Here is a 23,518-nt window from a genome sequence, read left to right as displayed (position 1 = left end):
GTTGGAGTTTACAGTCTCTCAATACGTAAGAATGAAAATACTGCGGAGATCAGATGTGCTGCCAAGCTATGGAGACATTCAACAACAAGACTGTTCCAGTGTCGGGGTTCGCCAGCGTGCACGTGAAAGAGCAGATCGCAACTGAGACCAATGGAAAACAACGTAGGTAATATTTGCCAATACCAAAACGTTCGTGCGTATGATGTCGATCGACTAGAAGGGACAGCGATGTTTAGTAGTCTGGCATTGGCAGTAGACAAGAGCGATCGTACATATGAGACTCGCTCTTCGCTCCTCACACACCCAACTGCGATGAACGAGATCGTGGCCTGCACTTGGACATTTTTCTGCGGCAAGTCTCGGGAAAACCAGCTTTGACACGAGACACACCACCGCGCAAGCCAAGCGTGGGAGGAGCCGAATGACGCGCAACTGCATTTGGAGCAACATATTGTTTCTTTCCTCTCGGCCTTATCTACTGTATCGAGGCCACTATAACTTCGTAACTGTATGATGATTTGGGAGGATCGCTATGGAGGGATGCAAATACATTAGAATCGTAGGCAATGAATCGTGAGCATCAATCTCCGCTGGCGATGGACTCTCATGACCCTATCAATGGCTGCAATAAAAGTTTGGCGGGCCAGGCGAAAAAGAGGTGCTGTTCAAAAGAATCAGGTGCAGCCGCTGAATCTCGGCTTATGCCCGGCTCAGACAGCTTCCCTTAGCCCATTCTACACCAAGGGAAAACAGAGAGGGAGAAAAAAGAAACCGTGTGGGAGAATCCCGTGATACATGTAGACCTCGGCCATGTTCCCTCGCTGTCTGGCCCGGGCAGCCAATCACCGCCCAACCAAGTTGCTGACAACGCGGCCATTAGCTGGGCCCTGCTGCCATTCCCGCAGGAACCGGCCGAACTGCTCTCCCTCTCTGCTGCTTGCTGCTTGCTATTGCTAGCCGTAGTCACTGTGTGAAGAACTATTGACTATTGTTGCGGAGCGGCAGCAGAAGCACCACCACCGCCGCCTCGTCGTGTGCCTCTCGACTCTTTATTATTATCATTTCCCTCATCCGTCATTTGTCCTCCTGCTCCACCACCACCACCTCGAAAATACTCTCTTTCATCAGGTCTTCTGCTGGACCTGCGAGTATTATCTCTCTCCACTCTTCCGTTTCGACGTGACCTTCTTTTCATCACGAGCGCAGTAGCAGCCGCCTCACCGTCAACATGCTCGCCGCACGAAGGGCAGCTCGGCAAGTCGTATGTTTGACCCGGACAAGTATTTCACAGCTCGATTGCTTCATCTTGCCAATGGCCTCGGTGCCGTTGTGGCATCACATTGTGTCTCGCGACACCCCTGCCTCACATCCCACTCACTCGAAAAACCCCTTCTTCATCCATGCTGACCATGCTCCTGCTCTTCACAGGCCGGGCTGAACCGCCGATCATTCGCGACTGTCAATGACAGTGCCCTCACCAAGAAGGTCGAGATGACCAACTGGGAGAAGGGTCACTTCATCAACTACGCCAAGATGAACGAGAACCTCGGCATTGTCCGATCAAGGCTTAACCGCCCGCTCACATACGCCGAGAAGATTCTCTACTCACATCTCGACGACCCGCACGGACAAGAGATCGAGCGTGGAAAGAGCTACCTCAAGCTCCGTCCCGACCGTGTTGCTTGCCAGGATGCCACCGCCCAGATGGCCATCCTGCAATTCATGAGCGCCGGCATGCCCTCTGTTGCAACACCCTCCACCGTCCACTGTGACCACTTGATTGAGGCCCAGGTCGGTGGTGAGAAGGATTTGGCTCGCGCCCAGGACATCAACCGTGAGGTCTACGACTTCTTGAGCAGCGCTTGCGCCAAGTACAACATTGGTTTCTGGAAGCCAGGCTCTGGTATCATTCACCAGATTGTCATTGAGAACTACGCTTTCCCCGGTGGTCTGATGATCGGTACCGACTCTCACACTCCCAACGCTGGTGGTCTCGGTATGGTCGCCGTCGGTGTCGGTGGTGCTGACGCCGTCGATGTCATGGCCAACCTCCCATGGGAGGTCAAGGCCCCTAAGATCATCGGTGTCAAGCTGACTGGTCGTCTCGGTGGCTGGACTACTCCTAAGGGTAAGCTTTCGATAAAGTCGTGAAATTCGCATGAATCTGGATATGGGAATGCTAACTGAAATCGCAGATGTCATCCTCAAGGTCGCTGGTATCCTCACCGTCAAGGGTGGTACTGGTGCCATTGTCGAGTACTTCGGTCCTGGTGTTGACAGCATCAGCTGCACTGGTATGGCCACTATCGTAAGTCTCGCTTTCAACTTCAAAATGTTCGCAGAAATCAGAATTCCGAGCAACGCTAATCTCGAATTTGCAGTGCAACATGGGTGCTGAAATCGGTGCCACCACCTCGCTTTTCCCCTTCAACGACCGCATGTACGACTACCTCGCCGCCACCAAGCGTACTGAGATCGGAGACTTCGCCCGCAGCTACGCCCAGGAGCTTCGTTCGGACGAGAAGGCCGACTACGACCAGCTCATCGAGATCAACCTCGACGAGCTTGAGCCCCACATCAACGGTCCCTTCACCCCCGATCTTGCCACTCCCATTAGCAAGTTCGCCCAGGCTGTCAAGGACAACAAGTGGCCCGAGGAGCTCAAGGTCGGTCTCATCGGCTCTTGCACCAACTCCTCATACGAGGACATGAGCCGTGCTGCCTCCATCGCCCAGGATGCTCTGGACCACGGTATCAAGGCCAAGTCTCTCTTCACTGTCACTCCCGGTTCCGAGCAGATCCGTGCCACTATCGAGCGCGAGTAAGTGATTCCTCCTAAAAGCATAAGAAGAAGGAGTGAGGAAGCTGACATTTGTTTCCTTTAGTGGCCAGCTGAAGACCCTCGAGGACTTCGGTGGTATGGTTCTCGCCAACGCTTGCGGTCCTTGCATTGGTCAATGGGACCGTCGTGATGTGAAGAAGGGCACTGCCAACTCCATCATCTCCTCCTACAACCGTAACTTCACTGGACGTAACGACGCCAACCCTGCCACTCACTCTTTCGTCGCCTCGCCCGATCTCGTCGTCGCCATGATCATCGCTGGTGACCTCAAGTTCAACCCGCTCACCGACACCCTCAAGGACAAGGACGGCAAGGACTTCAAGCTCAAGCCCCCGACTGGTGACGGTCTGCCCACTGGCGGATACGACCCAGGCCGTGACACCTACCAGGCCCCTCCGGCCGACCGTGCCTCCGTCCAGGTCGCCGTCTCCCCCTCCTCCGACCGTCTCCAGATCCTTTCTCCCTTCAACGCCTGGGACGGCAAGGACGCTCTTGACCTTCCTATCCTGATCAAGGCCCAGGGCAAGACCACCACCGACCACATCTCCAGTAAGCTATTTTCGAGTTGCATTGATTTGTGAGCATTTTACTGATACGTGATTCTACAGTGGCCGGTCCGTGGTTGAAGTACCGTGGTCACTTGGACAACATCTCCAACAACATGCTCATCGGTGCCATCAACAGCGCCAACGGTGAGGCCAACAAGGTCCGCAACTTCACCACCAACGAGTACGGTAAGTTTCTACACTTTCCAGGAGCTTGAGATCTGAAGGGATTTTCACTGACGCCTTCGCTTCGATTAGATGCTGTCCCCGCCACCGCCCGTGACTACAAGAAGAAGGGTATTCGATGGGTCGTCGTCGGTGACTGGAACTACGGTGAAGGTTCTTCCCGTGAGCACGCCGCTCTCGAGCCTCGCCACCTCGGTGGTCTCGCCATCATCACCCGCTCCTTCGCCCGTATCCACGAGACCAACTTGAAGAAGCAGGGTATGTTGCCCTTGACCTTCTCCGACCCGGCCGACTACGAGAAGCTCCAGCCCGATGACAAGATCGACCTGCTCTGCACCGAGCTCGCCGTCGGCCAGCCCTTGACTATGCGCGTCCACCCCGCCAACGGCGACAAGACCTTCGACGTCAAGCTCAGCCACACCTTCAACGAGAGCCAGCTCGAGTGGTTCCACAACGGTTCCGCCCTGAACACCATGGCCAAGAAGTCTTCCAAATAAGTGCAAAATCAAATTTTGCATGTTTGACAAGATTAAGAGCTCGGAGACGAAGAACAGGACAAAATATCTCCATGCTTGGCAAATCCCCGGTAGAGTGAAGGAAAGCGCTTGCGCCACGCAGTCAGCCATCATACAGATACGCTCACGCATGACACCTGACGACAGGAAACGACGGCCTGCAAAGGCCAGGATATCCATCGAGACGGCGGACCCGCGAAGCGCACAGAATATCTTGCCAAATGATGGCAAAATATTGTTGATGGTGGTTTGATGGAAAGGCAGGCTCGCAGCTGCAGTAGTTGTTGTTGTCTGAAGGAGGATATGTTACATTGCATTTGAAAAATCCCGCGCGAGCCAACCATGTATGTATGTGTCCAATTGTATATGTCTTATTTTGTGCATTTCGTTCTCCTCCGTGCACGTGTCTGTTCTGTCCTCTGTGTTTACCATTCCGTCGACATTGGACGATGGGATTCTGCTTTACGAACAATCCCTTAGACCTGCTGTTCTGGCTTCAGATGGCACCAACCTCGGAGACAAAGGCAAAATGGATGAGGCGACGCATGAGCAATTGAAACGAAGAGGATTCCGACCTTTTGCGACCATCGCCAGGAGCGACAGGCATATGCCTTACAAGCTCCTTATCCGGTACGCTGGTCTGAAACCACGAAGATGGAAGTAGATTCTGCTCAACTTACAGCAATGCCTTCGCTCTTGGTAGTTCGAGCAGGAAAAGGAGCAAAGGAGGGCGAGGATTATTTCGTGCCACCAGGCTGGCTATGACAAGTGAGACACCGAAAAAGGGGGTTAAAGGGACTTTCGACTCACGCTCCTCGCCATGTATTGATCACTTTCACATTCCGAACATCCCATGCTCGTCGACGTGTCTGCTCTTTCATTCGATATCAAAGAGTTTCCGGATTCCGACCACCCATTCTCCGATGCCCATCGCTTTCCCATCCACCAATATCTCGCCATACCTGAATCGCGTCGTGACGGGAGGGAACTGGAAAAAGTCGTGCAGTGGCGAGCATTTGCCGGTCACATGGTACAGCGGGCTTACCCAAGCTTGTCCGTCAGGCAAAGCGAAGCAATCGCTGCAACGCTCCGACATGTCCTGACGGCACATACGTAGATGATCGTAATTCGAAAATCTACGACCGCAGGGTCCATCGCAAGTGGCCGGTCGGAAGTCATCGTCGTGAATCCAGTCCTTCATCCTGAACCGTGAGATGATTGGAGCATTGGATGTGACGTTGGCATTGCTTTGCTCCTCAGACACAACGGATCGCGAGTTCGCATCATCCCGGGAACCGTTATTCTCTGCTGCGGTGCGCCCTTGCCCCGCGTCAGTAGCAGCTGCGAGACCTGCTGCGGAAGGCTCGCGAGGGAAATCTGAAGAGATGGTAGAAAACTCGTTCTTGTATGTGCGCACGCAGGAAAAAATGGCCAACATATTAATATCATCTCCGATCGCATTGAACACCTTACAAAGAAAGGTGAACGCAACAAGGTCGTTGGGTCTTTCATTGTCTTCCAGAATCGTGAGGGCCGCTTTGACCGCCGGTCGACATAACTCGCGTGCCCCTGGTCATGGTCAGCAAAGTAGCGCGGTGGACTTCTCGCCATCGTGGCCTCTTACGTTCGATCTCGCCGTGCTGCGAATGCCAAAATGCCAGTGCGCTTTTTACACTGGACAAGCCATCCGCGGGCGATGAAGATTTCCTGAAATATCCAGGTTAATCATCCTCAGAAACTATGACAAGGTAGATCTCGGCCTCACCTATCGCTCCGATCATTCAATGCCTTGATCTTGCTGAGCCATGGGCCAGCACGACAGTCGTCTTTCAGTGCTTGGCGCGAGTAGAACCCGGCCAGCGACGTGACTGCGTACCTGCCCATTCTCGAAATGACGGACCAATCTGATACCGAGAATGAGCTTTGTAGAACAAGGCTCTCCCAGATATTGACGGCTTTCTCGTCGTCTTTGATGAATTTGTGATATAAATTTGCGAGTCCGTACGTTACCTTGGCAGCCATAGAAGTCCGAAGTGCTTTCCGCGCTTTGACGAGTGCATTGAGGTAACACTGTTCCAACCAAGGGAGCTCATTTGTCTCATGGGCAGCGAACGCAACGCTATGTTCGAACGAAAATTGATCAGAGCCAACTAGCCATAGCCAGTGAGCAGCATCTGCGTCGTATAGCTTGGAGCAGGCTTCGTCCATTTCACGCGTCATCTTGATGATCTCTTGGAAACATGTGTCTGGGTGGGGCAGATCGTCAGTAGAAATGTACTTGGATTCTGCAACAGGATATAATCCCGCCATTGCCCAATTGTGCCAGAGTTTTACGTTGGCGCGAAGGCTGTATGCAGACAGTTTATTGTAGCTAATTGCTTTTGTGAAATTCTCGCAAGCTTTCTTCTCTAATTCCAGTGAATTGTCTGACGGACGATTCTCGAGTTTCTCAAGTTCGACATAGCTGCAGGCTATATCCTCATAACTTATCCATTCCGTGGAACCATCTTGAGATTCCAGATTGTTTTCTCGAATGGTTTCGAGCTGTAGTTCCGACACGCGGATTGTCTCAGCATACTCCTTTAGCTCGAAATGTGTCCGTGCGAGGCCCCCCATCGCGAGTACATCGGTCTTGTCTTGAGAGAGAGTCATCTCATAGATCTTCTTGGCTTCTTTGTAGAGTTTGTGCTCGCGCAGACTGCGGGCAATGTTTCGGTGATACTCGGGTGTTTTTTCTGGAGCTGCAAAGCTTGCTGCAGCGATGATATCGTCTGCCCCGAGACATGGCAACTTCTCCACTGACTTGCCGGCTTTCCGCTCCAGCCAGCTATGGATGATGATGGGCAACCCATACATACTAGGCTTTACATTGGCAAGCGCTGGGCCGACCCACAACCTGACCAACCATTGCATTGCAGGAGAAAACAAGTCTAGAGGATCCTCGACGAGAGATGAGCATATGTTCTCGTCGCCGTCAGGACTCGAGTTGTTATTTGGAGCAAGACTGCCAAGCCAGACTAATATCGTTGTTCCACGCTCAGCAGTGAAAAGCGAAAAGTCCCAATAGCAGGCCCAGTTGGATATGATGTCCTCTTTGTGAAACATATTCGCAAGCTTCGAGCTAATGGATAGGCGAATTGCAGGATCGATACTGTCATGATCGACGGCCTGCAGATGGTTGTACCAAGAGGAGCGAACATAATCGAGAAGGCTGATAGCACCGCCCCTAATTGTCATGCGGTCCCGAAAGTTCGCATCTCCAATTATTTGTAAACACGTATCTGCAATCAAGGCTTGGGCCTGGACCTGCTCGAATCCGATAGAAAGACCCTGGCTATCTTGACCAGCTATTTTGCCGCGACTTGGGTCCGCGAAAAACTCCGAGATCGAAGCATGGGAGAAAGATACAGTCGTTGTTCTCGGATCTGACTGAAAATCGAGCGGAGCATCGAAGTTGTCTTGCCCATCCCTGGTCATCCCCGGATATTCGCCCTCCTCAAAATCGCCAAATCGCTTCTGTTCAACCAAATCCGATGTTGAAAGACCATCTTCCCGGGTGAGCGTGAAAAATCCCGAATAAACCTTGCGCAGCTTTTCTTCCAGATCTGTTACGCCTTCTCCATCTTCCGACTTGAGCCTCAATGCAGCGTCCAGCTCTCCGAGGTACAAGGGGCGAGTAGCTAGTGCGACCCATGTCAATAAGTCATTGAGATCTTCTGTGTCTTCGGCCTCCAAGCTGTCTGCGAAACCCTCTAAGACGCGTTCGATCATCCTTGTAAGATCTCTTGGGGCCTCGCTCAAAGCCTTCTCAATCTGAAATTCGCGACCACGGAGGGCAGCCTTGTTGAGCTCTTCCACCATGAGCCGAACCCACATGAACATGCCTCCAGCTTTGAGCGTCAATGTGTCGACGATTTTTTGTTTCAAAGATTCCCTGACCCTCTTTAGCGCTTTTGATTTTGTAATGCTCGAGCGCACATATGATTTGATATCGTCGCCATTTTTGGTCGAGTCCACATGAATCGTAGGTGGCCCCTCGATGTTTGCTAGCGTCATGTTGTTGATTATATGCGGCCGGCCAAGCATAACAATGCGTAGTTTTGAGCGAGAGTCCGATTCCTTTGCATAATCAAGGACCTCAAGAAACTCTCTTCGTTCTTGAGACGATGCTTCGTCGAGGCCATCAAAGATGATGTATGCCGGTTTACAGTCTTGTCCATGAAGCCAATAAGTGGCAAAAAGGTTATGCCATGCCAGCGAGACTGACATCATTTGCGATTCGCTGATTATGCTTTCGTCGAGATGCTTACTGTATTCACGGTCGCGCTGGCTGATTTGATATGCGACCTCGCGCAAGGCATGTCTAAACGATTCGTGATTGTTGTCGCCGAAAAAGAAGTAACCCACCGGCGGTTTGGTTCCGTCCGATTGCAATGTCTGCGCGGTAAGTGAAGTGATTATGTTGTACGTCAGAAAGCTCCTGTCATTTTTTAGATCAATTCTCGGCGGCTTGTGTTTCAAGAACTTACTTGCCACTTCCAGAAGGGCCAGAGATCCAAAGCAATGGTTGACTGTCACCATACACCCAGGCAAGGTAATTCGGCTCTTCAAGGATCCAAGCTCCCGAGTCCACATTATGTCGAAAGCGTTCCCGTTTAATCTCGTCGAATCTAGCCGGCCCTGCGCCGGTTGGAGCGAGAAGTTTCGTGAGCAACTTCTTAGCATTTCGTTCCTTTTCTTCGAGAGCCTCCGCTCTGGATACTTCCAACGCATTCTTGATGTTCAAGACATCTGACGGAACCTATCATAGCGTCTCAGCCCGAGTCTCAAAAGTAGTACACAGCCTTGTGTACCTCGCTTAGATTGAGCTGTAAGTCGTCCAGAGACTGTTGCAAAGTCTGGACGGTCTGGCCAGTGGACTTGGCTTCTGTCAGAGTCTGAGCCTGTACTAAAAGACCCTCACTGTTTGTCAGCTTTTCCATTCGAGCCAAAAGCTCTTTCATGTCGGTATCGTTGCCAGTAAACACATTCTTGAGGAAAGCCCTCGCCCTAAAAGCAGGATCTTTGACATTCTTTGTTGACTTTGCCAGGATTTCAATAATCGATGCCTGTGCGAGTGTGAGCTATATTGCATCGGCCGCTTGTTGAATGCTTACCAGAATCTCCGTCAGTTTCGTTCGCAATTCTGCTGATATTTCCACCATGCTATATATCTTCAATCTCACAACGAAGTCTTGCAGAATTACGAGAAGGTCTACGATCGCATCTAGATATTTCGAGACGCCTTTGGCAGCATCGATGAGGTAGAGCACAGCGCCAAAAACCGTGGGACTGGCAGGAAACGCGGCTTGAGCGACGCCGGCGACGATCTTGCTTACCGTCTCTACGGCGTTCCCGACGTTTCTGAGAACTTTGAAGAAGGTCCCTGCTCGAGCTCGAAACTCTTCACAATGCTTGATGCTTTCGTCAGCGCGGCTAATCAGGTCCTCAACGGATGTTGGCCTGGGTAGGTCCGTCAGCTTCATTTTTGTGACTTCTTCATATTTCTTGGCCGCCTGGTCCCACATGGCCAGAATCTGAGCGTCAGCCATCGTGGTGGATATTTCACTGTCGCGATGGTCAAATCATGCAGAAGGTACGCGCTGGGCGCCCCCATTGAAGAGAAAACCAGGCTACAGAGTAACTCAATGCATGCATGGTGACACCTGCAGCGCCAGGCGGCTCCAAGCCCCGCTTACCCAAGCCCTGCATGAAGTCGCTTGCTGCAGCACAATCTCAGACCTCTTTTCATGTGGTGAGAGGAGATCTCTTGATAGCAAGCTTAAGCTTGATCCGTAAGCGTTTACACGTTCAGGTTCCATCAATCTAGCAAGCATATCCATCGTATGGTCCGGATCTATCAAGAGTCGCGAGAAATCATTCGGAGACATCGTCTGTGCGAAAGAGATGCCATCGTGCACAAGATGTCCAACAGCGGGTTCGGAAGCATTGTATAAAAATAAGGACTTGATGTCCTCGCTATGGCCTGTGCCCCTACGCAGATGGGCAGGGAAGTTCCGCAAGCCCGCAGTATCAAAATTCTGTTCCTGGACGCACAACAGTGCTAGAACTCTCTCTGTTTTAGCCGTTTCCATCAGATTCACAGCATTGGGGAAGCGATAGAGCTAGAACGGTCTACCTATGGTTTATCGCACGTGCAAATATAAAGGTACACAAATCATACACGAATAGCTAGTCCTGCCCATTCAATAAGTTACTCATCAGACATCCCACTCAAGCCACTCTCGTTTCGGAGGAAGCTCCGGCATAGCACTACCCTCAAACGTGCCACGTTGCATAGCCGTCGCATAAATCTTCTTAATCTCCTCTACTGCACTGCCATCAGAATATGCTTCTGCCGGCCCTTCCGCATCGAGATGCGCAGCGGTCGGAGGACCGTTTGGCATCCACACCTTGACTTTGACCTGCTTGTGTGGCTCTGTTGGATGAGGCTTCAGGTAGAAGGAAGTGCCGTCATCGGCACGCCGAACCTGTTTATTGAGTTGCGAACCTGCTTCGGCATTCTGAAAGCCGCCTGCAAAAGGAGACGCAGTCCGTGCTTGTTGAGGTTGCTGCTGCCCGAAAGGCGAGGCGTTTCGCTGTGAAGGGGGTTGCGCTTGAGCAAAAGGCGACACGCTGTTGCTGGCTTGTCCACCGAGACCTAGTCCAGATGGAGCGCCGAAAGCGGATGAACCCTGCTGATTGTTTGCGGGTGCAAATGGCGAAGGTTTGTTCAGATTGCTGCCCAGAGTTGATGGTTGACTGAAACCACCACCAGAAGATGCAGCCGGAGGCTGAGCGAAAGGCGAGGCTGCGGGAGGCTGAGCGCCACCAAAGGGTGATGATTGCAGGGGCTGGCCAAAGCTTGTATTTGAGTTCCCCTGCGTTTGTTGTTGAGCAGCCGCGAAAGGAGATGGCTGAAATGGCTGCCCGAATGCGGATTTTTGTGAACCCAGTGCGCTCGGTGCTCCGAATGCACTTGGCTGCGAAGGTTGACCGAAGGTTGCTGTCTGTCCGAGCGTCGAGGGCTGACTGAAGCCAGACGCACCGCCTCCGCCGAGAGTTGAAGGCTGACCAAAGGCGGACGAAGCTCCACCTCCGACTGAAGAAGAACGTCCAAAGCCAGATGTTGCAGCGCCGAGTTGAGAAGGCGCGCCAAATGCTGAGTTCGTTGCACCGAGGCCCGACGGTTTGCCGAAAGCGCTGCCATTGTTGTGCGCGGCACTGCTCAATGCCCCAAACCCACCTGATTGTGGATTGGCAGCGGGAGTGTTGGACACACTGTTTCTTGGGAAGTCGTTGGCTGGCGTGATCACGGCATCTCTCCGGTTCGGATGCTCATGCTGACCATCGATGACATATTTCCTTGCCCCCTCTAGATCTCTGAGAATTGCTTGCACTCGCTCATTGGACCGATTAAGCATAGCTTGCTCCTCATTTACCTAAGGATATCAGTCAATCACCTGTTCGGCAGATTCAAAATGACGCAGATTGTACACTCACATAGGCCGGTATGGCGCCTGCCGCTTGTGCAATATAATGCTGTAAGCGGACTTCCTCAAAACTCTGCTCCAGGTCGCCCTCCAATAGCTGTCGAGGAGCGTTAAGACCAGGCCCGTATGCAGACAAAGGCCATAGCGGACGCTCTGTTGTGAGATCAGCCTTGATGCCATCTACCGTCACCAGGAAACTGTCGAACGCAAGTCAGCGCGAGACCCTTCCGCGAGATGAAGTTTAAATACAACCTACGTTTGGTTTGCGGTTGAAGCGGATGCTGATGTCTCTGGTCAGCACATTGACGACATGTCATCTAAAAATCTAGGAAAGCATCTATGTGACGGACAGAGAAGTAGAGGCGCAAGCAGCACTATAGCGAATGGCTCTCGCCATTATCTTTCCGCAAAATCAGAATTGAGGAATTTTGTGGTGATCTTTTGACATACATTGATTGTGGCCGTTAGACCCTTGGTTGCGATTGTTCACGCCATTCTGCAGCGGCGCGAATCTGTTTTGCTGAGTTTGATCCGTTCCTTGCTCCTTTGGGTGGTAGTTACGACAGCCATCTAAATGACACTTAGAATCTCTGGCTGAAGAGATAGAATATGCTGCAACTCAAACATACCGCCAAACTTGCACCGGCCTTGTAGAAAGAATTGGCAAACCTGATTGTTTCCGCTCTGGCCACCACGGCTATTGCTATTGTTGTTGTGACCGAACATGTCACCTTCGTAATGTGTTCAACCAGGACTGCATTTTTGGCGGATGTGTAAGCACCAAGGGCTGAGCGTGAATCGCGAACGGTGGATCCCAAGAGCGCAGACCGAATTTTTAGACGTTGATCAGCGCGTTCACTCGCATCGACCACGGGAGGAATGTCGCAGCAATGCGATGGACGAAGGTCGCAATAGTTGGAGCCCCTCGACCTCTATATCTTGTATTGATTGTAATATGGTCGACATTAGGATACATGTGCAAGGTGAACGCGCGCGCCGTCGGTGATGACGGCCAAGGCAGCGGCTTGCAGCGCGCCAATGGTCGATGCACAATCACGTGGTGAACTTTTCGGTGACACAGAACACGCCGAATCGGCAGGAAGAATTGTACCTATGGCCTCCATGCTGGGCGGAATACTCATCGAATCTCGTCCGCTGCCGACGATACATCTCGCAGCTCTCGGAAAACGATATAAATGCTCAGGCAATCGTCCTTGGGACATGATCTAGACGCTTCATGCACCCGGTCTCCGTCCTCACCTTCGGCATCTTCCTTGCTGGTTACATCACTGCTCGGTGGGACCTCGTCACTCGACTTTATGAGCTGGCTATTTTCGCTTGGGATCACGGAGTCATTGTGCGTATTTCACTCTTAGGCATGCTTTCAGTGTACAGAATCGTCAGGCTCATGATCCATCCTACAAACAGACTCGCGCCGCCAAAGGCTTCGCTATTCTTTCCATTCTCTTCTTGATTATCCTCGTTCCCATTGAGCGCATTGCCGCCCGTGAGGCAGCGCTAGTAAGTCCAGAGAAACAGCAGTCATCGGCAGATATAACCGACTGCGACTCTGACATTGTTTCATCAGCATCCACGGGAGCCGGCCGCAGGTATTTCAGCGCGCGAACAGCTTCGTCGCCGTGGCTCCTTCTGAACGAGCTCTCGCAATGGGAGCATGACCGACCGCAAATATGGCTTGATGCGCATTTTCTGGCCCTCAAACTCGCCCTCAGATGACATCCCTGGTGTGGTAATAGGATGGCGGAATGGCGAGTTCGATGTTCTTGTGGTGGGAATACTGCAAGGAGTCGACGTACGTGGCGAGCAGCATATCTATCAGGGATGGACATGAGTTGACCGTCCCAACAGGTACGCAACGTTGAACATGCGCTGCGTATGCGATCACTCTTTCGCGGCAGCCGTCACCCCATCGACAATATACTCAATCGCTGTGGCGGGCAGTCTATTCAAGTGCTGGGAACCTTGAACGCGACAGAAGCCGTCAAATCCTTCGACCCGAAGCTCCTCTCCTTACGACTGATCGGACGTAGCAATGTCCCGCGTATCGAGTGCTCCGCACAATTCGCTATCAATATTCAAATCATTACATTCGACAGACCCAATCCGAAGCGCATGGAATACCTGTCACTTAAACCAATCTCCCTCGCTCTTGGTGACAAGCGTGGTGCGTTTGGTAGCGTCGCTCCCTTCGACCAGATTGACAAAGACGAGGAGGTCGAGAGAAAGAGGAAAGAGAAGCTGGTAGAGAAGCTGAAACAACATACTGTTTTACAGCATTCTCACACACCAAAGGAGTTGGCGCTGCCGAAGATCATTGAGCAAATCAATTGCTCCGCTGAGATCAATGCGTTGATGCAACAAAACATTGGCCTGGTCGGTGTGCGGGCAAAGAGAAGTCTAAGTGTCAGCGAGCGAGTGGTGAATACCGCTACGAACCTGTGGGATCTGATCTGGATCTGGGTGAAACAAGTATTCGTCCATCACATCTGGCCCTTTGCTTCGCAAGTATTTATTCGATGGATCATGGTCTTGCGAATTATAGCCGAAGGAATTCTCACCGTCCTAGACTGGCGGCCGTTTGGTCATGCTGCCTTGAAAGATCTTTCTGCTACAGCGCAACAAGTCGATATCCGCTTACAGCAATTCTGCTATTGGCCGCCACAATACCTCACCTTGCTCCGGCGGCGAAATGATTGGGAGAGTATCACCAACAGTCATCCCGAATACATTCGCTTCTTCAACAGTCTATGGCTCGTGGCGAACGACATCATCATCGGAATCGCCCTCGGAGCGTACATTCTGGAGAACGTCGACTTTGTCGCCGCCGCGGTAGATCGAAATATCACTACATACGCGATTGAGGGTCTGCAGCGTATGCTTGCCTGGCTAATGGACTACCCAGCTGGCCTCAAACTAAACAATGAACTTGCAACATTCCTTGGCGATCTCTTTCTGTGGGTAATCGACTACTGGAGTAGCTGCATGTTGCAACTTCGCCCTGCCTTGCCGGTCATCATCCGCCTTATTGGAATATCAAGCTTTGCCGGCGCCAGTCTGCCCATAAGTCTTTTCTCCGACTTACTCTCGCTATTGACGGTCCACATTTACTGCTTCTACATGGCATCAGCGCGGATCTACAACTGGCAATTGACCATCATCATTTCGCTTTTCCACTTGTTTCGTGGCAAGAAACGAAACATCCTCCGGAACCGCATTGACAGCTGTGACTATGACCTCGATCAATTACTTCTCGGCACCATCCTCTTCACCCTTCTTTTCTTTCTCTTGCCTACCGTTGCTGTCTTTTACGCAACTTTCGCTGGCGCACGAATGACGATCATCGCTCTCAAGGCCGCACTTGACACCTGGCTGGCGTGTCTCAACCACTTCCCGCTTTTCGCATTAATGCTTCGCATTAAGGATTCTCGGAGACTTCCGGGAGGCATACGATTTGAGCTGCAAGAAGCGGATGCTCCGTCTTTGTTTTCGACTCTCTGTTTCTCTAAAAAGTCTCCTGCGACCACCACCACATCCAATGGACATGCGCGACAACCATCAGCACCATTGTCTTCATCGGCACCTACGGCCTATATCAGACTCAAATCTGTTCCGCTTCCACTCTCCCAGACAATGTCGCAATATGCTCAGCTCGGTCAACGTATCCGCAAGCACTACCTCTCCCCACGGGTCTTTCTACGCCTCCTCTCAGGCCAATTTGTGCCTCCCATCCACCGCAAAAACCTCTACAGCTTACAATACAGCATGTTGCCCGTGCAGCGTGTGTCGATGGGTGAGCTGTGGGAGATGATGAGTGCTGCACTCGATGCGGCACAGGCGTCAAGTTCAGCCCCTAGTGGGAAAATGGCGAATGGTCATGCTGCTGGCGGAGTGGGAGGATTTGTGCCTGAAGGCGCGACGGGACGGCTTCACCCGAATCATGCGCATACCTCAAGGAGGACCAATGGCGTCAAAAAGGGCGAAGGATACTGGTGGAGTAAGTGATGATAGTATGTTGATCAACAGCAAAATTTACGAAGATTACGCACATCCATGATTTCCCCGTTGCCAATGCGATCTTGGCTTAACTATCGTCATTACAGATAGCAAACTCAACTTTTCTCCAGCGTCCAGACATCTTTACTGGGCGCTCGCACTCGACCCCGTCTTCTAGATATCAATCATATTGGTGCCCTATAAGATCGAACGAGGGGAACCGCGGAAGATCCGGGCGATATATTGGTGTTGTGATCGCTCCGAGCGGCGCAGCGAAGTCGTCTTGTCCCTCATGAGCAGCGAAGGACGTTGAAGGCGACCACAATTGGGTATCGTTGGATGGTGCCAGGTCAGCCATCCACGTTGCCACTGAATCCCGACGATGATTATGGCCAACCTCTTGATCAACTGGTGGGACTCGATCTTGGACCTGGTCAAAATTCCATCTAGTCGCGTCCTCAAGTTCCGAAGCTCCAGCTTCAGGAAGTCCTCGGTGATTCGTAGCTAGTCGTCGCAGCCATGACGCTCCCGCCCGGAAAATTTCCTGCGCCGCTTGCTCCTCGTCTCCAATCTCACCTCCGAGCTGCACGACTTCGAAGCCCGGAGTCGGCATCAAGAACTCCCTGCAAATGGGATGTTCGGCTTCACACAGGATACTCTCATCCTGCTGCATTGTTGATACGCTCCCATACTCACAACTAGGCGCACCGGCCGGCGCAGCCAAATGCGTGACATTATCCAACGCGTGCAAAGGTACACTCACCAGACCTTCGCAACATGCGCAAATTCGCATCACCTCGCTTGCGCCGGTAAGAACCTCTTCACATTCGCAGCCGCAGATCATACGTGAGTGATCCTCACGTTGCGTGCGGGTGAGGTAGGCTCTCTTCTTGAAGTTGTTCTGGGCCATAGCGCAAGCGCTGCAATCTTGTGGACCTCGTAGGGTTTCCGAATGCAGAATTCGACTCGAGCAGACGCATGTGTCGAAAGGTGCGGCGAGAACCGTAGGGTCGCGGTAGAGCGAGGCGAGATGTTTGGATGTGCAGAGCGGACCCAGCGGCATTAAGTTCCGCTGGGTTATCGAGGGTATCGGGAGAGTTCGTCGAGAATCATCACCGAATTTTTGTGACAGTTGTTCGCGATGTGTAGGACATAGAATGCCGAGAGTTCGACGCGTGTCCGTGTAAAGAGCATGTCGGGCGTTTCTCTCGTGGATGATTGTTGGTTCGCGTGTCGCTGGCTGGTCGTCGGCGACAATATGGCGATGTTGTCGTCCATCACCAGGCGCGTAGTTAACGAGCTTCACCACGTGAGGAGGCATTTCGAGGGAGCTGTACCAATCTGAGGGAAATCCTTTCATAGCGAGTTGCGGGTGTTCTTCGCGTTGGTCAGTGTAGGATCTGGAGATGAAAGAGTTGTGGTCGCACTTCACAAAGAATACTCATACCGGTTGAAAGTGTCGAGAAAGTACTTGAAGAGCTGGATGATCGTAGAAGCCTAGGGAACGTGTTGTCGTCTATTCACTTCCTGTTGCCATTGTTGCCTCGAGCCGGTCGGGACAATAGGAAATGTCAGTAATCAATGCAATTGTTACAATCTGAAAACCTCAAACCTCATTGACACATTGTTTGAATATTCCTATGATGATTGACACAGTCGTGCTCGGGCGCATCGATGTCAAGTTGATTTTCGATATATTTCCGTTCATCAAAGGTCTATGCGATCGTTTAGGATCCTATCAGCCCTGGAGATCATCACAGCAGGGACGATCTACGAATACCATGTTGGCAGTGAATTGACAACATTGCTTTCAACCCTCTTACAGAGCTGCTCCTGCAGGTGTCTGATTCAGATTGTGTTTCTCATCAGAGGGATATCTCATTGATCCGGTATACCTATAGTTCGTCAACAAGGCAGAGCCGGATGGTGGTTTCTATCAAACTTGTTCACCTGGGCATTGCAGTTTCAATCGAAGACAACCCTAACGCATTGACTGTTCACTATTCGCTGTGAATCTGACAAACAATTGCAAGGTAGTGCTGGATCGAACGTCCTGTTCATTACTCCTGGAGAAAGTTACGCATCCCCCTCTTTACGAGAACCATCTAGAGGTCCGTAGTCTTGCGGTCCAAGTTTATCCGAGTTTGTTTATCTGTTTGATTCGATATCTGACCAGTTGCTTCTGCCGATGTCTTCGAGACTTGAGATGAGGTCAAGTCGTAATGCACACGCTCGTCAGTTCAGCCAATGGGAGTTATGGCGTGGAATTAGCACCATCTAGTCTTTTAGGCTGGACAAAGCCATTGTGTGCCCAGGTGCCGATGTAGACGGCTTGATTGTTTCTTCACAGGACTGTGGAATGTCACCGAAAAACATCACCACGTGCTATTCCCGGGCTGCGGTCTGGAAATCCCGGAATTTCCCGATCCCGGCGTTGCGCCCACCGGTCCTCTCATACTTCACCATACCGTATGTTCATGGGACACCATTCGCTTGTCACATTTTTCATGGTCGTCAAAAGACCTCGCTAGGAGCAAGCTATGTGCTTTGTTTACATCTCATTACCAGATTGGAGGGTGAGGGCGAGCTGAGCTGAGCTGAGCTGGCGCAAGGACCTCGCGTGATTGACCGCACTAGGTCCTGTTCAATTTTGTGAAAGGGTTTTCCAAAACGTCGTAGTAGTGTCGGCGCCAATGCATACCACCACCGCGCGACACTCTTTCCTGGATATCTACCAATGTGGTGTCGGGCGTCTGCATAGTGACGTGTTTCAACATTGGCTGGAATACCCACAACAACTTTGCTCTTGTTCGCGAAGCCGGTCGTATCAATTCCTCAATGTCGTCGCACTGTCTCTGATGTTGTTGCTCACCGGTCACCACAATGCAGGAGCTTCTGCATGCATGGCATAGGCGGCCGGACGCAAGGCTTTGCGATTTTGTGGGATACCAAGGTAGGGAGTGGCCGGTTAGACGGAAGACAAGTCATTTCGTTGGTCTCTGACTGGCGCGGCCCGATTACGGAGCAGATTTGAACGCAGAGCGGGGCACTTCATCTACCCTCCCGCTAACCAGGTCAGCCAGGGCGGTGCACTGCCCTGGCGTGGCAGGAGTATTGTTCCAAAAGACAACGCGTGAGAAAAGAGACGATAATCTGAAGAACATGCGTGCGGTGTGATAGTCACGTCTTGTGTAGGTAAGGGAGTGTGATACATGGTGGAAGGACGTCTGATGCAGTCGATAGATGGTGTTACGACAGCCAGAGGCAAGCGGAGGGACCGCCCATGGGTAGTGGGCCAAATACTCGTGACGTCGGGTTCAGAGCCCCGCGCCCGCGTTCAACACCCGCCCGCTGTTTGTTCTCACCACGCACCCTCGTTGCCGTCAAACATCCCTCTTGCGGGCGCAGATAGAGTGCACCAGGACTCAGCCAATGCCCCTCCAGCTATTTCCGCCCACCACCTGGTCAATCTTTGGAACCCTCCAGGGCTCCCACCACTTTTCACAGCGTCACCGTTCGTGAGCTGCTGCGCGCCCTTAGTACACAGCACAGTCGGTACCCTCACTCGCTGTCCAGGCGATTCCATTTACCCACCCCGCCTACTACTACTGGAAGAAACCTAGCGGGCGAAACAAAACAATCGCCCTGTCTACCACCCGATCTACCCAGCACCACCTGGACTGTCGTCGCAGCTCCTACTACCACTGTTACTGCATCCTGCTTTGCTGCTGAGACCCACAGCAGAGAGTGTTTACACAATCGCGTCGTACCCGTGTGCGGGTGTAGACAGCGCTGCCCATTGTGCACCGTGATTGAGTCAATTCTCCTGCAAAGCTGTTCACCACTCGGTCTTGCTTCTTTCACGCCACATATTTGGCTGTCATCATCCTAGGGATCCCCGGTCAATCTCCTGTCTCATAGCCAGAGCCATTGCTGAAGCTCGCCTATAGCTATTGCTCCCACCCACCTCCCAAGCTCCAGCTATTCGGATCCTGCTCAGCTAATCCGACGAACGAGGAAGAGAACGGGAAAGGCGACATCATCTGGGCAGCATAACGAACCTGATTTGCACGACCTACCTCGGTCGCTGGCGTATGAGCTTGTCTCACCATTACTGATGGGTGGTGGCGATCTTGCCACTATAGTACGCTGTCTCAGGTATTTTGTATCGCGCCAGGCCTGTGCGATTCACGTCGGCAAGGTTGGCCAAGGCGATACAGCCGCCATTCGCACGTCGCTCTTCCGACGATAGTACTCACCAGCCGGTGACAGTCTGGACACTGGATCACAAGCGCCTCAGTTGGTCATCTCAGTATAGCTAACGGGATAGACGCGGAGAGGAATATAAAACATCAAACGCGAGACATCGGAGTGATAGTAGAGCTTGGCACATCCGAAGGAGATTTGAACCAGCACAATCGGTGCTTTGGAGCTTGACCTACTCCATACAAGAGCTGGATCGGATCTAAATCGTGCCAATTCCTTACAATCAAGCTATCTCATTCAGGCAGATTCGAGCTTTCCCAGCTCTGTTCCGTGCCCTGCTCACTCAAGGCCCAAGCTCTCTCTTGTGTGTCATATCGTTGTCGACCTAGGTACACACATTGCCAACACTCCTATCTGGTGTCATGATGCCTCCGCGCAACAACGGACAGAGCAGCTTCGCAGTAGACAGCGCCTCTACTGCCGAAGTGGCCTGTCCGCTCAGCAATTCGGATGGCACAACATGTCGGAAACGATGTCTCGGGGTAAGTGTTGTCTCTTCTGCTTGCCATTGACGCTATCCGAGCATGTTGTCATGGAGCGACATCGCGAGCACCAAGCTGATCATGAATAATGATACAGGAGAAGCGTTATCGGTCGATGCAGGAGCACATCCGCCGAGCCCATCCCGAGTATTACATTCCAAAATTGCCGGCCACCAAAGAGAGCTTCGAGCAGATGATCACCACTCCACCTCATGAGGTTCCACCGCCAGAGAACAATCGTCCACATTCGAGCCATGTCCCTCAGCAGAACCATCATCACACCCAGCACGCACATCCGTCAGGTCTGTCTTCACTCGCCCTCAATTCAGACAATCCCTTTGGCTCATCCTTCGAAGGAGGGTATAATCCGTTGGGCGGCCATGATGGGGGTTACTATACTGCGAGTGATACCGAAGCAGCCATGTACAATGGCATGCAGCTACATCAGCCTCGTTCGCCTTATGATGAGTATCGCCGTGGGTCAATAATTGGTACACAAACTGCTGCGGCAGTTTTGGCGGGTCTGCATTCTTCTCGGGCAGACTCAGAGTTCGAGGGCGATTTTGCCGGACAGGTGATTTTCCCTTCCCTGCAGATGTCACCGACTGTCACTGAAGCCGACCTTCTTCAGAGCTACCATGCCGATAACGAATTCAAACCGAACCATTTCTCCGTCGATCCTGCACTTGACGAGCAGGACTACCTACAAGACCATAACTTTCCACCTGCACCTGAATCCGATTCACATGGATTACCATTGACCGAATTTGTCAGATCGTCGTCGCCAAATGGTCGACCGTCAACAATGGCAACCATGCCGTCACTTCATCGAAGCCTTTCAAGAGGTGGTGGGTATGCTAATCGTCCTAGGAAATCGAGCCTCTCTCAACAAGGCCGCATGCCAAAACACGAGCGTAAGAAATCGAAAGATCTAAAAAGACGGAGTGGTGAGAAGTTTGCCGACCATAGGTGGCTTGATCTGGTTGAAGCTGCGGCTAGTGCGACCGAGGAGGAAGGTTCGAGGGATCTGACTCCTGTAAGCCAAGGCCCGAGGAAGATGACAACAAGAAGTAATGCCCTTGCGATCGTCTCTGACAAAGAAAACAGGTGCCGGGATCTCCATATCAATCGCCAAACATCACAAACCGAACGCCTATGCCTCCATTTGCGATGGGCTCGCAGTTCCACTCTTCATTTCAGGCATCGCCGCTTAATCGCGCACTCACACCTCCACCTCCAGAACAAAATGCCCTCGATTTGCAGCCGTTCCCTTCCGTCGACAGCAGTCTTAGCACCAACCTCTCTCACCACCATCACAACGTCTCGACCGACAGCGGCTCTCAGTTCCAAATCATGCATCCTCAGAGCCTCGATTCGACGTCATCGCCATTATTCACACCAGCCAGCCGAGGAGAGCAAGGTGGCAGAAGCATCGATAACACAACACCACATATATACTGCGACGGCTGTTCAAAGCCCTTCCTCCTAACTGACTGCCGTGCATGCACCAATTGCATTCGCGGCTTCTGTGACGAATGCCAAACAGCCATCTTAACAGATCGCGTCCCTGGTCGGACCCACGTTCCGACATGTCCCAAGTGTCATACCACTGAGCCTGCGTTCAAACCATTCCAGCTCACGTTCCGGTGAGCCAACGCCCGATATCCAAAACTTACATTCTCATCCACATGACTCCTCTTCACCACATCATCACTACCACTCTCTGTTCAAGACGAGAGCGCATCCAGATGCCCGATGTCCAATCGAGTTCTTCGATCGGACGTGAAGATACAGCTACGGCGGCACGATTTCGAACCAAGTCCATGTTGCAATCGGAGCCTGACCTTGACTACTTCCTCGTTATGTTGAGTTTTGTTCACCACTTCGTTATTCCATCTATCCTACTTCTTCTTCAACTTTGGCGGTGTCGTTCGCCCCTGCACATATTTATACTTTTTCGTTTCTCCGCACCCACGATGAAAAGTTCTCTTTACGCTGGATGCCCTCGAAAAGGGCGTCCAAAATACCTGCATCGTCATTTTACTTACTTTATTGCCTTTCCTCGTTTGGAATACAGAGCTTTTGGCCCACGGTTGGTCTTCATTTGAAGAGACGCAGAGAGTTCCACGGAAAGGCCGTCGGGGCAATCAAGCTGTCGAAAATTCCACTCCAGGAGCTTGGAGTTCGATGTCTGGTCAACTGTGAGCCCATAAGAATCGAAAGAATCGCGAATGGCAAGCAAGCTCCTTGTCGCCCATTTTACGGCTGATTGAATGGCACACATCGTCCGTCCAACGAAAGATCTGCCGAATCATGCCGGAAGCCTATTTCTGGATGGAGCGATATAGCGGCGCCATGGCTTAGCACCTGAAAGACTTCTGCGTTCAACACTCGCACGAATTTCAGACAGCAATCGAAAATCATCACGGGCTGGATGAATCACTGACCAGGAGACAATCATGATTGGATCTGGTAGCGCGCGCGGAAGCGACACCGACATTGAAGACGGAGCTCATATGAGTGCCGCCAGCCTGAGTGTTCGCGCTTGGGGGTCGCTGTCCCTTCGTTACCCCAATTCACGACCACCACGATCAATCACGCCTCGCAGTGTGCTCCATCCGACGCAAAATTCAACTGGAAGATGTGGCATCGGGCTTCATGTGATCGGCAGAGGGGATCACCACGCGCATACAGCGCCTTCCAGCCAGATGTAGCTTGCAAGGCCTAAGTCAGCAGGACACTGCATACTTAGTTTGTGATCTCGATACAGCGTCACTGAAAAGGAAGCAGGCAGGAAAACAGGATGCATGTGTCGATGACTTGTTGACAGCTAAGGACACGGGATGAAATAGAGTATGATAAAAAAAAAAGGCAAGCACTATTGTATGCGAGGTTCCGCGCCAAATGCTATGGGCACTGGGTTGTCATGGCAGCATGATGAGCAGAGCATCTTCGTGTACGGACGGTTTCGAAGAAGCACGTCGTGTTCTAGATCCCAAGCCGCACAGGATAGTGCCGATGACGACTCTGATGATGGAGGAAATGTATGCACTCCGAAGCGTCGCTGGAAAAAATTCTATTGCCGTACCATTAAAACCTTCACGAATCATGAATCCATGGCCTCACTCTGCTTTCC

The 23,518-nt window shown here is 51.9% G+C and overlaps 8 protein-coding genes across 8 annotated transcripts; 3 read left to right on the top strand and 5 right to left on the bottom strand.

Moving 5' to 3' along the window:
* Window positions 1–1,228: 1,228 nt before the first annotated feature.
* K489DRAFT_429163 (aconitate hydratase) lies at window positions 1,229–4,469 on the top strand (the record flags this gene model as incomplete). The annotated part of the gene is made up of 7 exons (XM_033608364.1): window positions 1,229–1,261; window positions 1,429–2,128; window positions 2,196–2,308; window positions 2,382–2,821; window positions 2,886–3,391; window positions 3,451–3,576; window positions 3,646–4,469. The coding sequence occupies 7 exons, from the start codon at window positions 1,229–1,231 to the stop codon at window positions 4,068–4,070; spliced, it is 2,343 nt and encodes a 780-aa protein (XP_033461831.1). The 3' UTR covers window positions 4,071–4,469.
* Window positions 4,470–4,770: 301 nt separating this feature from the next.
* Window positions 4,771–5,687, bottom strand: K489DRAFT_141651 (uncharacterized protein). The gene is made up of 2 exons (XM_033599141.1): window positions 4,899–5,687; window positions 4,771–4,847 (listed from the first exon to the last, which is right to left on the bottom strand). The coding sequence occupies exon 1, from the start codon at window positions 5,524–5,526 to the stop codon at window positions 4,966–4,968; it is 561 nt and encodes a 186-aa protein (XP_033461830.1). The 5' UTR covers window positions 5,527–5,687; the 3' UTR covers window positions 4,771–4,847; window positions 4,899–4,965.
* Window positions 5,688–6,644: 957 nt separating this feature from the next.
* K489DRAFT_314801 (uncharacterized protein) lies at window positions 6,645–9,679 on the bottom strand (the record flags this gene model as incomplete). The annotated part of the gene is made up of 4 exons (XM_033601046.1): window positions 6,645–8,568; window positions 8,618–8,889; window positions 8,930–9,196; window positions 9,245–9,679. Coding segments are annotated over 4 exons (2,898 nt in total), but the record flags the coding sequence as incomplete, so codon positions are not given.
* Window positions 9,680–10,295: 616 nt separating this feature from the next.
* Window positions 10,296–12,582, bottom strand: K489DRAFT_377308 (uncharacterized protein). Its single transcript, XM_033604125.1, has 5 exons — window positions 12,250–12,582; window positions 12,071–12,190; window positions 11,877–11,901; window positions 11,631–11,817; window positions 10,296–11,569 (listed from the first exon to the last, which is right to left on the bottom strand). The coding sequence occupies exons 1-5, from the start codon at window positions 12,344–12,346 to the stop codon at window positions 10,349–10,351; spliced, it is 1,650 nt and encodes a 549-aa protein (XP_033461828.1). The 5' UTR covers window positions 12,347–12,582; the 3' UTR covers window positions 10,296–10,348.
* Window positions 12,583–12,857: 275 nt separating this feature from the next.
* On the top strand, window positions 12,858–15,695 carry K489DRAFT_387007 (putative N-acetylglucosaminyltransferase subunit; the record flags this gene model as incomplete). The annotated part of the gene is made up of 7 exons (XM_033606278.1): window positions 12,858–12,977; window positions 13,049–13,141; window positions 13,209–13,260; window positions 13,354–13,433; window positions 13,490–15,106; window positions 15,152–15,452; window positions 15,484–15,695. The coding sequence occupies 7 exons, from the start codon at window positions 12,858–12,860 to the stop codon at window positions 15,693–15,695; spliced, it is 2,475 nt and encodes an 824-aa protein (XP_033461827.1).
* K489DRAFT_377304 (uncharacterized protein) lies at window positions 15,620–17,164 on the bottom strand. Its single transcript, XM_033604124.1, has one exon. It carries the CDS (start codon window positions 16,953–16,955, stop codon window positions 15,816–15,818), a length of 1,140 nt encoding a protein of 379 aa, XP_033461826.1. The 5' UTR covers window positions 16,956–17,164; the 3' UTR covers window positions 15,620–15,815.
* A 2,840-nt stretch (window positions 17,165–20,004) lies between these two features.
* Window positions 20,005–22,566, top strand: K489DRAFT_141300 (uncharacterized protein). Its single transcript, XM_033599140.1, has 6 exons — window positions 20,005–20,382; window positions 20,480–20,684; window positions 20,739–20,956; window positions 21,014–21,418; window positions 21,490–22,028; window positions 22,460–22,566. Exons 1-6 carry the CDS (start codon window positions 20,263–20,265, stop codon window positions 22,488–22,490), a joined length of 1,518 nt encoding a protein of 505 aa, XP_033461825.1. The 5' UTR covers window positions 20,005–20,262; the 3' UTR covers window positions 22,491–22,566.
* A 593-nt stretch (window positions 22,567–23,159) lies between these two features.
* K489DRAFT_377300 (uncharacterized protein) lies at window positions 23,160–23,494 on the bottom strand (the record flags this gene model as incomplete). The annotated part of the gene is made up of 1 exon (XM_033604123.1): window positions 23,160–23,494. A coding segment is annotated over one exon (188 nt), but the record flags the coding sequence as incomplete, so codon positions are not given.
* Between the last annotated feature and the right edge of the window lie 24 nt (window positions 23,495–23,518).

The sequence above is a fragment of the Dissoconium aciculare genome (genome assembly GCF_010015565.1).
Source record: "Dissoconium aciculare CBS 342.82 unplaced genomic scaffold K489scaffold_3, whole genome shotgun sequence".
Lineage (NCBI taxonomy): Eukaryota > Fungi > Ascomycota > Dothideomycetes > Mycosphaerellales > Dissoconiaceae > Dissoconium > Dissoconium aciculare.
Note: the sequence above shows the minus strand (reverse complement) of the source record. Positions and strands in the feature narration are given on the sequence as shown.

What these genes read in the sequence shown, in the direction of transcription:
- K489DRAFT_377304 (XM_033604124.1), bottom strand. Translation starts at nt 16,955, where the DNA reads ATGCCTCCTCACGTGGTGAAGCTCGTTAACTACGCGCCTGGTGATGGA.
- K489DRAFT_377308 (XM_033604125.1), bottom strand. Translation starts at nt 12,346, where the DNA reads ATGTTCGGTCACAACAACAATAGCAATAGCCGTGGTGGCCAGAGCGGA. An exon ending in GCTTCAACCGCAAACCAAAC is followed by an intron (nt 11,818 to 11,876) that starts GTAGGTTGTATT and finishes TGCGTTCGACAG; the next exon opens with TTTCCTGGTGACGGTAGATG. An exon ending in CAGGCGCCATACCGGCCTAT is followed by an intron (nt 11,570 to 11,630) that starts GTGAGTGTACAA and finishes TGATATCCTTAG; the next exon opens with GTAAATGAGGAGCAAGCTAT.
- K489DRAFT_141651 (XM_033599141.1), bottom strand. Translation starts at nt 5,526, where the DNA reads ATGTTGGCCATTTTTTCCTGCGTGCGCACATACAAGAACGAGTTTTCT.
- K489DRAFT_141300 (XM_033599140.1), top strand. Translation starts at nt 20,263, where the DNA reads ATGATGCCTCCGCGCAACAACGGACAGAGCAGCTTCGCAGTAGACAGC. An exon ending in CCAGCACGCACATCCGTCAG is followed by an intron (nt 20,685 to 20,738) that starts GTCTGTCTTCAC and finishes CATCCTTCGAAG; the next exon opens with GAGGGTATAATCCGTTGGGC. An exon ending in AGGGCGATTTTGCCGGACAG is followed by an intron (nt 20,957 to 21,013) that starts GTGATTTTCCCT and finishes GACCTTCTTCAG; the next exon opens with AGCTACCATGCCGATAACGA.